The sequence below is a fragment of the Buceros rhinoceros genome, unplaced genomic scaffold (assembly GCF_000710305.1).
Source record: "Buceros rhinoceros silvestris isolate BGI_N320 unplaced genomic scaffold, ASM71030v1 scaffold5015, whole genome shotgun sequence".
In the NCBI taxonomy this organism is placed as follows: Eukaryota; Metazoa; Chordata; class Aves; order Bucerotiformes; family Bucerotidae; genus Buceros; species Buceros rhinoceros.
Genome location: NW_010413422.1, coordinates 33,590 through 46,313, shown reverse-complemented (window position 1 = coordinate 46,313; position 12,724 = coordinate 33,590). Strand labels below are relative to the sequence as shown.

General features: G+C 38.4%; 1 protein-coding gene across 1 annotated transcript in view; it reads right to left on the bottom strand.

Annotated features, from left to right (window-relative positions):
- Nucleotides 1-229: 229 nt before the first annotated feature.
- The window catches only part of LOC104493949 (protocadherin-11 X-linked-like), a 37,930-nt gene continuing 25,435 nt past the window's right edge, over nucleotides 230-12,724 (bottom strand). Inside the window, exons 2-3 of the mRNA XM_010136718.1 lie at nucleotides 6,814-9,300; nucleotides 230-833 (exon numbers count right to left, since the gene is read on the bottom strand). Coding sequence (XP_010135020.1) covers nucleotides 828-833; nucleotides 6,814-9,300 — 2,493 coding nt within the window. The 3' untranslated portion in view covers nucleotides 230-827. The remainder of the gene's footprint in view (nucleotides 834-6,813; nucleotides 9,301-12,724) is intronic.

Below are 12,724 nucleotides of genomic sequence, written 5' to 3'. Positions count from 1 at the left end.
GTACTTCAAAAGATTACATGTATGGCAGCTGTTACTCAGACATTACCTAGACATCAGCAAGCGAAATGCAAATTAAATTTTATTTTTAAAAGTGAGTATTTTCCAGTTATTTAAAAGGTGATCATTTATTACAAAATGCTGTGGATAACAAAGCAGGAAGTACTCATTTTCCACTACTACTGTTGTGCCTATAAAATGAGAAAGCAGTGACTTGATCAATTTTTTTTTTATGATCCATAGCAGCAATATCATCCTTAAAAATATTATGGAATAGATATAAATAACACTTAGTTCTTAACATGTATAATGGTGCTATAAGTGACAACAATTCATTTGTTTTTCTTTTAAATGCAGGGAGTATAAAGAACATTACATTCTCTTTTTAATGTATGAATAAAATTTATTGCTCCCTTTTAATATATTTATAGAAACAAAATTCCTAATTGTTTCAACTAAAATAAATAAGGAAAAAATCTGGGACAAGATGATTACAAGCAAAATAGATGTACTATAACCAGCAGCTGTGAAGAAGGATGGGTCACATTACTTTTTTCTTAGCAAACTACGTTATAGAACACTATAGCACAATGTACTAAAATTTCTTCGTCTTTTCTTTTTAAAAAAATTCTTGCCCTTGATACCTTTCAGTAGGGCAGCTTGAACAGTTCATCGTCACTTCCCCTCTGGAGATCAGACGATAAATTTCTTCGGCAATCAGAGACAGGACAAAGGGCTTTCTCGTGCTATTTCCTTGTTTTCATGTTTGCTGGCTTAACATCATTGTGTACACGTACGACTTCAGTATATAACATCAGATGCGATGGCGTTCAGAGCTGGCAAACAGAGAAACAGCATGAGAAAAGCCCTTTCCTGCACCATTTTCCCCATACACTGTCAAGTTTGTTTCCAAATTTCTACCATGTCAGTCACTGTATGGTTTGAGAAGTACTGCACTACTGTGGTTCTAAGCAACCAACCGTTTCTGATGGGTGTGTGTTCTCAAGCTTCTATAGACAAGCACAGATATACATATCTATATACTGAAACACGAGAAGTCACTGAAACGGCTTCTAGTATGCTCTTCTAGATTTTTTACTTTTTGGCTTTGCTTTATCAGCTCAAAACCCCAAGTGCTGTTGGCAAGATTATAACTGTCAGTCTACCACACTACCTAGAACATGTTCTACAGGGTGTTAGCAGACTTTATTCAAGAGCATCGTTCCTAAAAGCATAAAATAGTCTGAAGAGTTATTTTGCATTTTTAATCTATATTTATCACCAACAGTTAGACTCCTAAAAATTCACAGAAATTAAGCCATTCTGATCAATTATTTCACAGGAAAGAGAGCACTATCAATACCACCGTCACCAATGCACTAGCTGCTCACTGGTCAGGAAATTGCTATCAGCTGCAGATTATTGAGTGCAATACCTTCTGGGAGAAAAGAGGAAAAGAAAAGTGTGAAAACTAAACCGCAGTTAAATCAGACTTTGTTGTTGGCAATAGTTTATAGCTACAGGTTAATTTAAAAAAAAAAAAAAAACAAAAAAAACCAAAGTTGAGTCATGAGGATAAAAAAGTAAACTTTTCAGTTACCCCACTGAAAAATGTAGGTCAAACGCATTTAATGTTTAGGCAAATCTATGCTGCTCCTACCCCAAAGCAAACTGCTACTGGAGAGAGAGCTGTGTATCATTCTAACTTGCACCAAAACCACCCAGTTATTAACGCTGGAACTTCATATTAAAAGAATTCTGAAGAAGTTTTTCTTCAAAGTGTGCCACAGAGGAATAGCATTTTATTGACCAGCTTTACTACAGTAGTACTGCACATTTAAGTAACTGCTCTCTAACTTCCAAATCGGAAGATTTCGGTCAGAAATCTCTTCTCCAGATGTGAATTTCAGGGTTGTTTTTTTTTTCAAAAATGTCCATAGATGGCAACATATCAAAACTGCCAGCAAATTTACCAGCCAGAAAATTAAGAGAAAACAAGAATATTTAGAATCATAGTAATCAATTCTGAAATGGCTTTTAGGGAGGGCTTATACCAACAGCTATTTAGCTGATATTTAAAAGAAAATGTTCTTTGAGCGTAGTTTACTCTGTCAATGGAAAGTGCCAGCGTTATGCCTACACTCTTGTACCTGCCAGAAGCTCCAGCACTGCCTACTGATGATTACAGTATGCTACACTGAACTCGGTGTTACACAAAACCAGAAATCCTGCAGCTGAAGATTTCCCTAACAGGTGACTTTCCAGAGGTGTTCATTTCAGGGAGAGTGCAATAGTCTTTCAGTTCACATCCTGCTGTCATAGTGAGTGGGAAGAAGCCCTAACGTCATTTCACCTCATTTCAAATCAGAAAGTCAAGTTTACTGTTAACTGTAAGCAGGTCTAAGTAGTTGCTAATATAATCCTAGAACCATAGAACTGAGACTAGAGGGCCCCAAAATGCAATGTATTTTAAATGACGTCTCCTTCCCATTTGGATTTCTGTAAGGAATGTAATGTCTATCTCCAATCAGTTTCTAACGACCAAGTTCGAAGTCCAGTGTGTCATCTGAAATTTCTATTCATAACTATGGGTATGTTCAGATGATGGAATCCTGTCAACTAAAAATCAACTAATGCAGATTTGCGCTAGTATATCCGAGGAAGAAAAAAAAAAAAAAAAATCACTGATCTGCAGGCCTGTTCACTCCCTCAACAACTTCCTAACAATGGCACTGGGTCTAAGTTAACAGACAGAGCAGAGTCCACTGCGAGGCAGTGAGAAGCACTAAAAAGTAGGTAATCGTGGATTCAGAGCATGCCTGCATCTTCCAGCTCTATCAGTGGAAGAGGTGCTGCTTTCGTGATCACTCACACTTCTTCAATAACACAAAGTCAGAGAAAAATTTGCTGTTAAGTTAAAGTTTAAAATTACAATACAAAAGGTCACAGGACTCTGAGTAACCAGGTGCTATTTTCAAAGTTTTCTGCTGTTCCTATAACATGCATTATACTATTTTCAAATGAAAAGAATGTCTGAAATTGCATTAATTGAAAGAAAGGGACAGGAAGGAGAAGACTGCATGGGAAGTTCTAATGAACCTCTGTGACAGTAGCTTCTTTGAACCAAGCTGTCACAGATAATACTGGACTCTGTGGTTACGCATGTTTTGAATAGACAGGTTGATACAGAGACAGGCATTTGAACTGTCTGAATGCTGTTTAAAGTACTTGAGTAGAGATTTCAGATATTAAAATTATGCATGAAAACTAGACTGGAGGAACCTCTCTTTTCATCATTCCAATGCAAATGCAAAAACAATTAGAAGATTTGTGTCAGTCTGGATTATCTCACAGTCTGCTCTCACTAAGATAAATGTCAAAAGCAACTGGGCTTTTACAAAGCTTGCCCCCAAATGCAAAGATGCTGTATGTTTTTCTTCCACAGAAATGCATCTTTCTATGAGGCTCATGACTACCAAAACAATGACAATCTCAAAGTCATTTTGATCTTATGAGCCTCCAAATACCCTAGTTTGGAAAATCTTATTATGCATAAGAAGTCCCTTCACAATTTATCACTTGGAAGTTCTTTAATAGAATTACCTCTATTACCTCCCAAAAGAAAGCACGCTATTCTGAAGGTCTGCTGTCACTAGTATCTACTAATTCCCACTGTAAAACTCCAAATCAATATTACTCTCTCTCTGCCTTGTCCTTTCTCACAAGTAAGTTCCACAGCAGCTTAAGCTCTCTCTCAGGCCACATTACATTAGGATCACACTTTTCCCTCTGACTTCCCATCGGTCATGATTCAATGTGTCCTCAGCTGCTTCAGGAGTCTCTTATTCTTTCTCCATAAAAACTCAGCTATTGCACTGCCGTATTTATTTGCCCAGATGGTCACTAAAGAGGTATTTAGGGGGTTTTAGTAGGAAAACCATCCTATCTTCTCTTGCATGCTTTTTGAGTACAACTGCTTTAATGACTTTATGCCATTTTATAGATCACTTAAAGAAATTTAGCAGTAAAGCATAGACATAATTTCCTTTCTCTAAAGACCTGAATCAATACCATTCAGACATACACAAAATTCTCACAAAAAACTATATATATTTTTAGCTTTAACTCAATATTACTTCAAACATTTGAATGGAAATCTTCTCTGGATAAAAGTAAGAACCATTGAGATGTGAGGCCTATTACTACCAGCACTCATTAGAAACTGGTATCTTCACAGTGAATGGAATCTGCTTTAGTCTCCTTGGGAGAGCTTTTGGCTTGTCAAAGGCATGCACTCCAGTCACTGCTAGTGATAACACATTAGACATAGTGATCTCACATTAGACATTGTATTTTCATTTTACAAGCTAGTACATCTCCTTTTAACTGAACTTATCCTTCAGTTCTCCAGGCTGGCCTGCAGTCTTCTGAAAATCCAGAGAGTGCATGACACAAGCGCACCATTAACCGCAAACCTCCCGTTGGTCTCCGAGGCTGGAGAATGGCGAGACAGCACGAAGCTGAAGCGCTGTGGCAGAAGCTTCTTTTTGCTCATTTCATTTCTTTACTGGCTGACAGCGTCAACTCTAAGTTAGTCTGTCCTGAGTCACCTCCTATAGCCCCACAGGAGATGGAACTATACCAAACCACGTTAGGAGTATGACTGACTTCTAAGAGATCCACTGAAGTTTACAAAATACTTTGCTTGGCTTTACTTATTGTGAAATACCACTCTGCCTTTGTGACTATGGTCCAACACAAAGTATTTAACTCTAGTCACCTTTCTTGCCCTATTTATGTAAATAAACACCTTGATGATATTACTAACATTTAAATAAGTAATAAAAATGTGTTTAAACGTAAATGTTATTTTCAAATTAGTGTAAAGGGACACTGTTTCTCAAATAACTTTAATAAACAAAAGTATACCTAAAAAAAAGATAGCTGTAGATTTCACAAAATCAATACAAATAGTAATATTAGTATTTTTAATATATATTCAGTGCATCAGACTAATATAATCTGGGGATGCAGCTATATGAAGATACTCTTTACCTGACATCAGCTTAAAAAAACGCCAACAGTTCTGCTCTTCCAGATAGGAAGCCCTTCACATCCTTCACGGTAGATAAAAGAAAATGATCTTTCCCCCAACCAACTTCTAGAGAGGAGAATGGCTTTTCATTCTACTTTAAATGTCCCTTCTGATGGAAGAACTATGTCAGTAGAAACCTAGAGTCACAAGCTTGCTTTCAGTATTAGCAGCAGCACTGCACAACAGAGTGTATCTGAGAAGACAGTAGAAGAACCTTCTTGGCTCATAGGAACTATACCAGAATTCCATTGAAAAATCACCTATATCAGGCTTACAGAAATGCTGGAAACAGCTGCACCCTGCTCAGAGTTAGGGGAGTTTGAACTAGATGAACAAATTAGCCAGAAGCTTTTCTAAGATGTGACTTAAATAAACACATTCAAACACCTTCAATAGAAAATAGTCAAAAAGCTATACATTTTTCAGTACTGTCACATTTGAAAAATAAGAAATGCCTTTTTTTTCTTCAATAGTTCTGTTAAGGCACCTCTGAAACATACGGAAATTTTATAAAGTGCAGTGATATAGACTATCACTGATTTGTGTCGGTAAGGGAAATAAAACAGAATAAACAACCCATCCTGCAATTTTCAAAAATATGGTGACTACTTTAAACAGCAGCTTTTTTAGGCAAATTTTATTACTACTATAGTGGTAATAAAACAAAGCCCACAGAGTAAGATTCAAAAGCTCAGCTGGAGCAAAAAGTCTAACAGACTTAGTCATGCTGAGGATTTGTTCCTAAGCAATAGTATTAAAATATATTATCAATAATATATACTCTCCTGAAATATTTGTTTCTTTAATGAATAACTTCTTGATCAATTAAAGCTTAACTAGAAAACTATTTTCACTAAAAACTGTGTGGTATTTGTGAAGACAGAGGAGTGAACAGATCAATGTTTATTATTAACAAAGCTGTCCAGAATGTGGATAAACATTAGGTTCAGTTTCCAGTGTCTCAAAGCCCTTCTGTAGTGTCTTGAAGAATAACAAGTACTTTGGTTCTCGATTTATTTTTTACTTTAACCTGAGGATTCTTTAGACGTTTCCTTTGCTGTACTGAATTCCTGAGAAGCTAATATCTGGTTTATCAGGCAGGGCAGCAAGGAAGTGAGAGCAATTATACCAATGCTTCTAATATTCCCCTAACTTTGCCTGTCGACTGTGTCATTCCACCCGATTTAAGTAGTCCAGTACACTTCTAGTCTGAAAATGGCACTGAAACTCTCAGAGGAAAATCCTCGCCTGCTTTTGAGAGACCTTGAAGTGAAGCTATGCCCAAATGAAGGCTGCAGTTCCAGACTCCATTAATATTAAGAACCACTTATCAGATCCTGTAAGGCTTTATTGCTTTCCACCTGGCCTACATTACTTCAATTCTTGAGCACACAACACTGCAGAGGACAGTACCATAACCCCTTCCTGCCTCGGGGAGCTGCACTGGGTACCGCAGGAAGGCGGGAAGTGCCACACTGCCATCTGCAGTCAGCACAACCCACCAGTATGACAACGGGCTGCGCACAGGCACTTGCTTGTCATTCTCTCCCTTAACACTGATGAATCCCAAATTGTTTACTTTTCAATGCCTCGATCAAACGTGACCTTTCAAACTTTTAATCCTTGCAGAAAAAGTTATTTTGCAGTGCTCAGAACTAGAGTTATAGGAATGGCAAAGTAAGAAGGGAAGGAGAAAGCGAGCACCTGAAAATTTCCATTACCTGTCTGGTGTGTATGGGGCCTGGGGTCTTGAAGCCTCCTTGACAGCTGCATTCAGAAACACTGTAAGGGTCCGAGCTGCTGGATGAGCACTTGGAAAGCGAGTCACAGCCCACCACAAAGGTGTTATCTAGAGGCAGTTCCTGAATAACATGGTGCTTCTTAGGGGGTACAGGAGTCTCAGGTTTAATTTGAAAGGTAGGCTGTGGAGAAGCAGACTTGTAGTGCTTTGCTAAATCTGGGCTATCGGGCTTAAATGTGGTTGGTGTAGTGGCCCAGTTATATTTTCCCATAGTCTGTTCTTCTAGCTCTACAGGAATGTCTAAAGTGCCATTTATGTGCTCGTGGCCAGGATCATCAGGCTTAGATTCTTCAATAGTCACAAAGTTGAGGAGGAGACTCTTTGGAGAGCGCTTCTTCTTCTTCTTCTTCTTCTTGATCTGCCTGTTCTCTTGGTTTGGGGAAACCCATTCACCACTCTGCTTGTTTTTTTGGACCACCTTGTGCCTAGGTGTCTGGCGGCACCGTACTAAAGCAGTAACAAAAATTACCAGAATAACTGTCATGGTGCCTGCAATAATGGCAATGATGATCTTGACATAATCATTGGTTTGTGGGGTTATCTCACCGTCCCCAACGTTCTGGCCAACTGGAGTTTCCATATTCCTGCGCACTAGCTCTTGCACGTAGGAACTGTTGGTGACCGTCTCATTCACAAACAAATGCACAAGAGCTATAGTATAAAGGGACTCCGGCTGTCCTAGGTCATTGACTTTTATCACCAGTCTGTGCAAGCCGTGATCTGAGGTAATTACCTTCTCTTTCAAAGTAATATTGCCTGTTAATTGGTCAATGGTAAATAAGCCCCTCGAGTTCCCACCTATGATGCTATAGCGGAGCTCTGCATTCATTCCTGTGTCGTTATCAACTGCAAAGACTTTAGTAACTACAGACCCTGGACTGGCTGATGTCGGAACCAACTCATACGAATAATTAGATGAAGGAATAACAAAAACGGGCCTGTTGTCATTTACATCAACAACGTTGATGGTCACTTTGGCAGTTGAGGAACGCTGCAGTCTTCCTCCATCCACAGCTTTCACCTGGAAAGTGTATGACCCCTGCTGTTCCCTATCAAAGGTAATATTTGGTCTTATTACACCAGTAAGTGGATCTATAATGAAGTTATCTCTACCATTTAATATAGACAGAGTGACCGCAGCATTCTCCCCCGAGTCAGCATCCGTCACTGTGATAAGCCCCACTGTGCCATACATGGGTAAGTTTTCTGGCACATAGAAGTTATATTCATTATGTGTGAAAGCAGGGCTGTTATCATTCTGGTCCAGGACTGACACTGTCACAGTAGCATTGGTCTGCAAGGGTGGCATCCCATTATCCTTAGCCAGCACAGTGAAGGAGTACCTGTCTTGCTTTTCTCTGTCCAGTTTTCTCACTGCTGTCAGAATGCCTGTTCGGCGGTCAAGGTTGAAAATAGCGGGTGCATCAGAACCCAGGATGTAGCTGATCTCAGCATTGCGCCCACTGTCAGCATCCGTAGCACTTATCTTGGTCAGCTGAGTACCCGGAGCATTGTTTTCAGGGATGGACAGACCTATGATAGGCTGTGTAAAAACTGGGGCGTTGTCATTTTCATCTTTAATTTTGATCAGGAGCATTGCAGACTGGTTTAAGGGAGGTTTCCCTGAATCTGAAGCCACTATTTTAATGGCATATTCCCGTGTGGCCTCATAATCTAGAAATGTGGCTGTCTCCAGAAGAAACTGATTATCGAACACCGGCTTTAGCCTAAAAGGAACATCATGATCTGTAAAACAAGTAACTTTTCCGTTCAGATCAGCGTCCTTGTCCATTACTGTTATCAACGCAATTTTTGTATTAAGGGGAGCCTTCTCAGACAGAAGCACTGTCCCGTTCACTGGATTGATGATGTATCTCGTGTCTATTGATGGGACGTTATCATTAATATCTGTGACATTAACAGTCACTGTTGCTCTTGATGGAGTAGAACTGCCATCGCTCGCTAGAACAGTCAATTTGTGCACAGGAGATTCCTCTCTGTCTAGTGGCTCTCTTACAGTGATGAGGCCAGTGGTGTTATCAATGGCAAACAGCCTCTTGGCCAAGCTGGAGATCTGATTGCTGAAATAGAAGTGGATTTGTGCATTTGAGCCCAGGTCTGCATCAGTGGCATGGAGCTGAGAAACAGAGGTGCCCACTGGAGCGTTTTCTGGAACACTAACTTCAACGTCATTCTCTTTGAAGACTGGGCGATTATCATTCACATCAGTCACCGTGACTTGCAGGATGGCAGTGCTAGATCTTGGAGGGCTTCCACCATCTTCAACTTTAATTTTCATCACATAAGTATCCTTCTGCTCCCTATCCAGGATCTGTTGGACAATCAGTTGAGGCCACTTATCTCCCTCAGGTGTCTCAATTATATCAAGACCAAATACATTTTGACCCTATAAGACACAGAGAAAAAAACATACTTCAGCATGACAGTATATTTAAACAGAAAAAACGTCTCATTAATGTTCTGAAATTGTCATGGAATATATATACACACACACTGTCTACAGGAATATACTTTTAGATATGTACCTTTATTTTGCAATATCCACTTTTGCTTTAAGCTCCAGGACCTTTAGAAAGCTTCAGAGCAAATACGGGAAGAAATGAATAGTTTAGAAAAACAGGTGGGGTGGGGGGTGGGATAGGGAGGGGGGAGTGGTATGTTTTCTTTTGGGTTTTAAATTTCTGTGTTTCTGCCAAAAGTTATTAAATTCCTGGACAGATGGTTTCTCTACTGTATGAGTGAGTGTGGAGAAGAGGAATTAAGTCAAAGTTCGGCCACATCCAAAGGCAAGACAGTATGGGCACACTGGAGCACCTAAACCAATACTCCATTTCAAGGAAAACAAGAAAGATAAAAGGGAAGTTTATCTGTTTCTGGAACAACTCTGGACATGAGCTGAAACCATTAGCATAAAAACCCAACCTCATTATAGAAAAGGAGCATACTACATAATTCAGGTGTTAGATGGCATAGAAAAAAACTAAATTAAAACTAACATATTATTGGAAATACATTTAAAATCTCATTAAACTCATTGAAAGTCATTAAAACTATTCCTTTCTGCATTATTATATGTTTTATATTTGTAGTAAAAATTACAATCCCAGTGAGAAAAGATCTATTTTGATTTTAAAAAATATCACAGGACTATGAGATCAATTGGAAAATAATCCATTTTTTCCCCTAACACCCCTGGAATTGTGAAGAAATGCTACATATATTGCATAAATACAACTTCTTCTAGAACACTAGTGTTGCCAAAGTAGGCTGCTAAAAATAAAGATTGGAATCTAAAACCAAATTCCCTCTTCTGCTGTCTCTTCAGACAAGCAGGTATTAAGAATACCCCAATTATCCTCTTTTCTCGCATCTCTCACCCTTTGGAGGGAGAAAGGATGTCAAGGCAGGTTTCCAGCCATATCTTCTGTAAGGGCAGAGCTAGAATGTGGATCACTAAAGCTGAATGAATGTGTAGGATGACCATAAAAAGAAGGCTTCGATAGAGATGCTGACTAATTAGGATTTTCTTTTTATGTGTCATCCTTGTAATAATGAACAAGAGTCCAGCTTGATTCTTTCTGTTTATTGTGCTTGTCTTTCATCTTTAATCATGTAATTGTATGTGTGTTCCAAACTGGTTTGAGACACTTCAGACCAAAGGGAAAGAAAATGTTCCTAGGGTGCAAGGTTCCTTATTTCTCCTCACTTGAAAAAGATTTGTATTCACTATATTTTGCTACCCACCGTCAAATGAATGCATTTATAGGTCTACTTTTGTGTAAGGCTGTACTCTTTCATTGATTTGTTTTCTCAAAGCCAGAATTTGACCCTACATAAGTAACCATTTATTTCATGGAAAAGAACTATTCATCCACATTTCAAAAACTACTGTGCTACTTGCACAGTATTTGTGACAACAGTAAGCTGCAACTGGGGACAGTTTAAAGAGAACTGGAATGCATTTTGAAATAATAAAACAAATACAGCTTTGGCTTCTTTAGCTGAAGGCGGATGAACATACAAGCCTTGCAAATCATATCCAAATCAAGATCCACATTTTGAACCAGTTAGGTTGAATTTTAGAATGGTAATTCTATGCCGATCTCTTCATGAAGACAGAGTGTGAGTTTCCTCTTTATCTTCAATCTGCCTAGCAGTTATGTGCAATAATTTCATAATTACTGAGAAATGATGAATTATATATTCTATACTTGCACTTACATTTCCAGGAAAAAAGTCACACAAGCCAGAGGGGAAAAAAACCTGTCAGCTATCTTTCACTTCTTTATTTGTACACAAGTTGACAGATGGGCACTGATTATTCTGTCATTAGATCCCACAACTACCACAAACACTTCATAGAGACTCCGAGCACGTGCAGCTATACAGACACATACCCATTTCTGCTTCTCTTTAACAAGCAAGTATGAGAAAGGTATTTTTCATTACAGCATATGAGTTTGATACAAAATGCAAAGCTTGAGTTGACCATCACTAAAACTTCTAGAGAAACAGAAGAGAATGCAAAGATCTCTTCCAAGTTAATAATTAACATGAGTAATTTTCTGTGGAAAAATATTATCCAAGATTCTCTCCTGCTATTCATTAAATGTTTATACATCTTTTTAATCCACAAAGAAAAGACTTGCAGGAAATCATACTGTCCCCTAATCCGAGCAAGCCTATTTCACAGTGTTCAAGGGATAAGGTTAAGTGTGATATTATGCTGCATTTTAACAAACACAATTTGTAAGAATGGACAGCTTTCCCATTTTAAACATCCCAAAAAATATGAAACATTCAAATAACATATTTTTAAGTTAGGAATATCTAATTCTCTACCTTATGAACAATCCTGAGAGAAACATGAAGAAAAGCCTTCAAGATTAAATTCTTGATGTTGAAGTAAATGGCTCTATTGTCATTAAAACCTCAGCAAAGTGAAAATCCCCGGTAGGGTCAGATTGTAATTTAGACTGAACTGTACCTCAGTCACCAAATTATTCCAGTGATCTGAAGGTTTTGTTCCACAAGGGTGGGTATGAATCCACAGGAAAAGCATAATAGGTAATTAACATTTATATAGTACCTTTCACCATTAAAATGCTACATTATCATCTCCACCACTACAAAAGGATGGGACCAAGAAATAAAAAAGGATGGAAAAAGACAGTTCAAGCACTGTAACCAAACTATTTGAGGCAAAACAAGGATATGCCCATCTCAGAGCCAGGATTAGCTTTAAAAGGCTCCAGCCCCGATCACAAGATTCTTTATCAGAGCAATAGGCAACTCTGCTACCTTACTCAGTTTTCCTAATGCCTCTTTCAGTGAATTCATGCACACAGTTGTCTCAAACAATGAAATCTGTATTCTTGTTGGACATTCCCTACTGTATATTTACCTGATCGTTTGTAATGGATCCAAATGTCCTTTTCGGAGCTGTTTTGGGCTGTCATGTAAATAAAAAAAAAAAATCAGATAGTCTTTTTAAAAATTGTAACATTTGCATAGATTAATAAATACATAATCAATGACATATGGACAACGTCACATGACAAGCTAGTAGAATTTCTAGTAATAAGGGCAGAACTGCATGTGACAAAGTGCACCTAAAGTCTACGCCTAACTTGCCTCTAGACATACATATTGCAGTGCAACAGTATTTCATGGTACTTCATTAAATCCCTGCGGTATTCTGGACGTTGTCGAGAGGAATGGGAAAAGAGAGCATCTTCTGGTTAATGCTCACAACAGTGGCCTGGTCTGTTGTGTTCAGAACATCTTACAGACTACACTTACAGAAATAG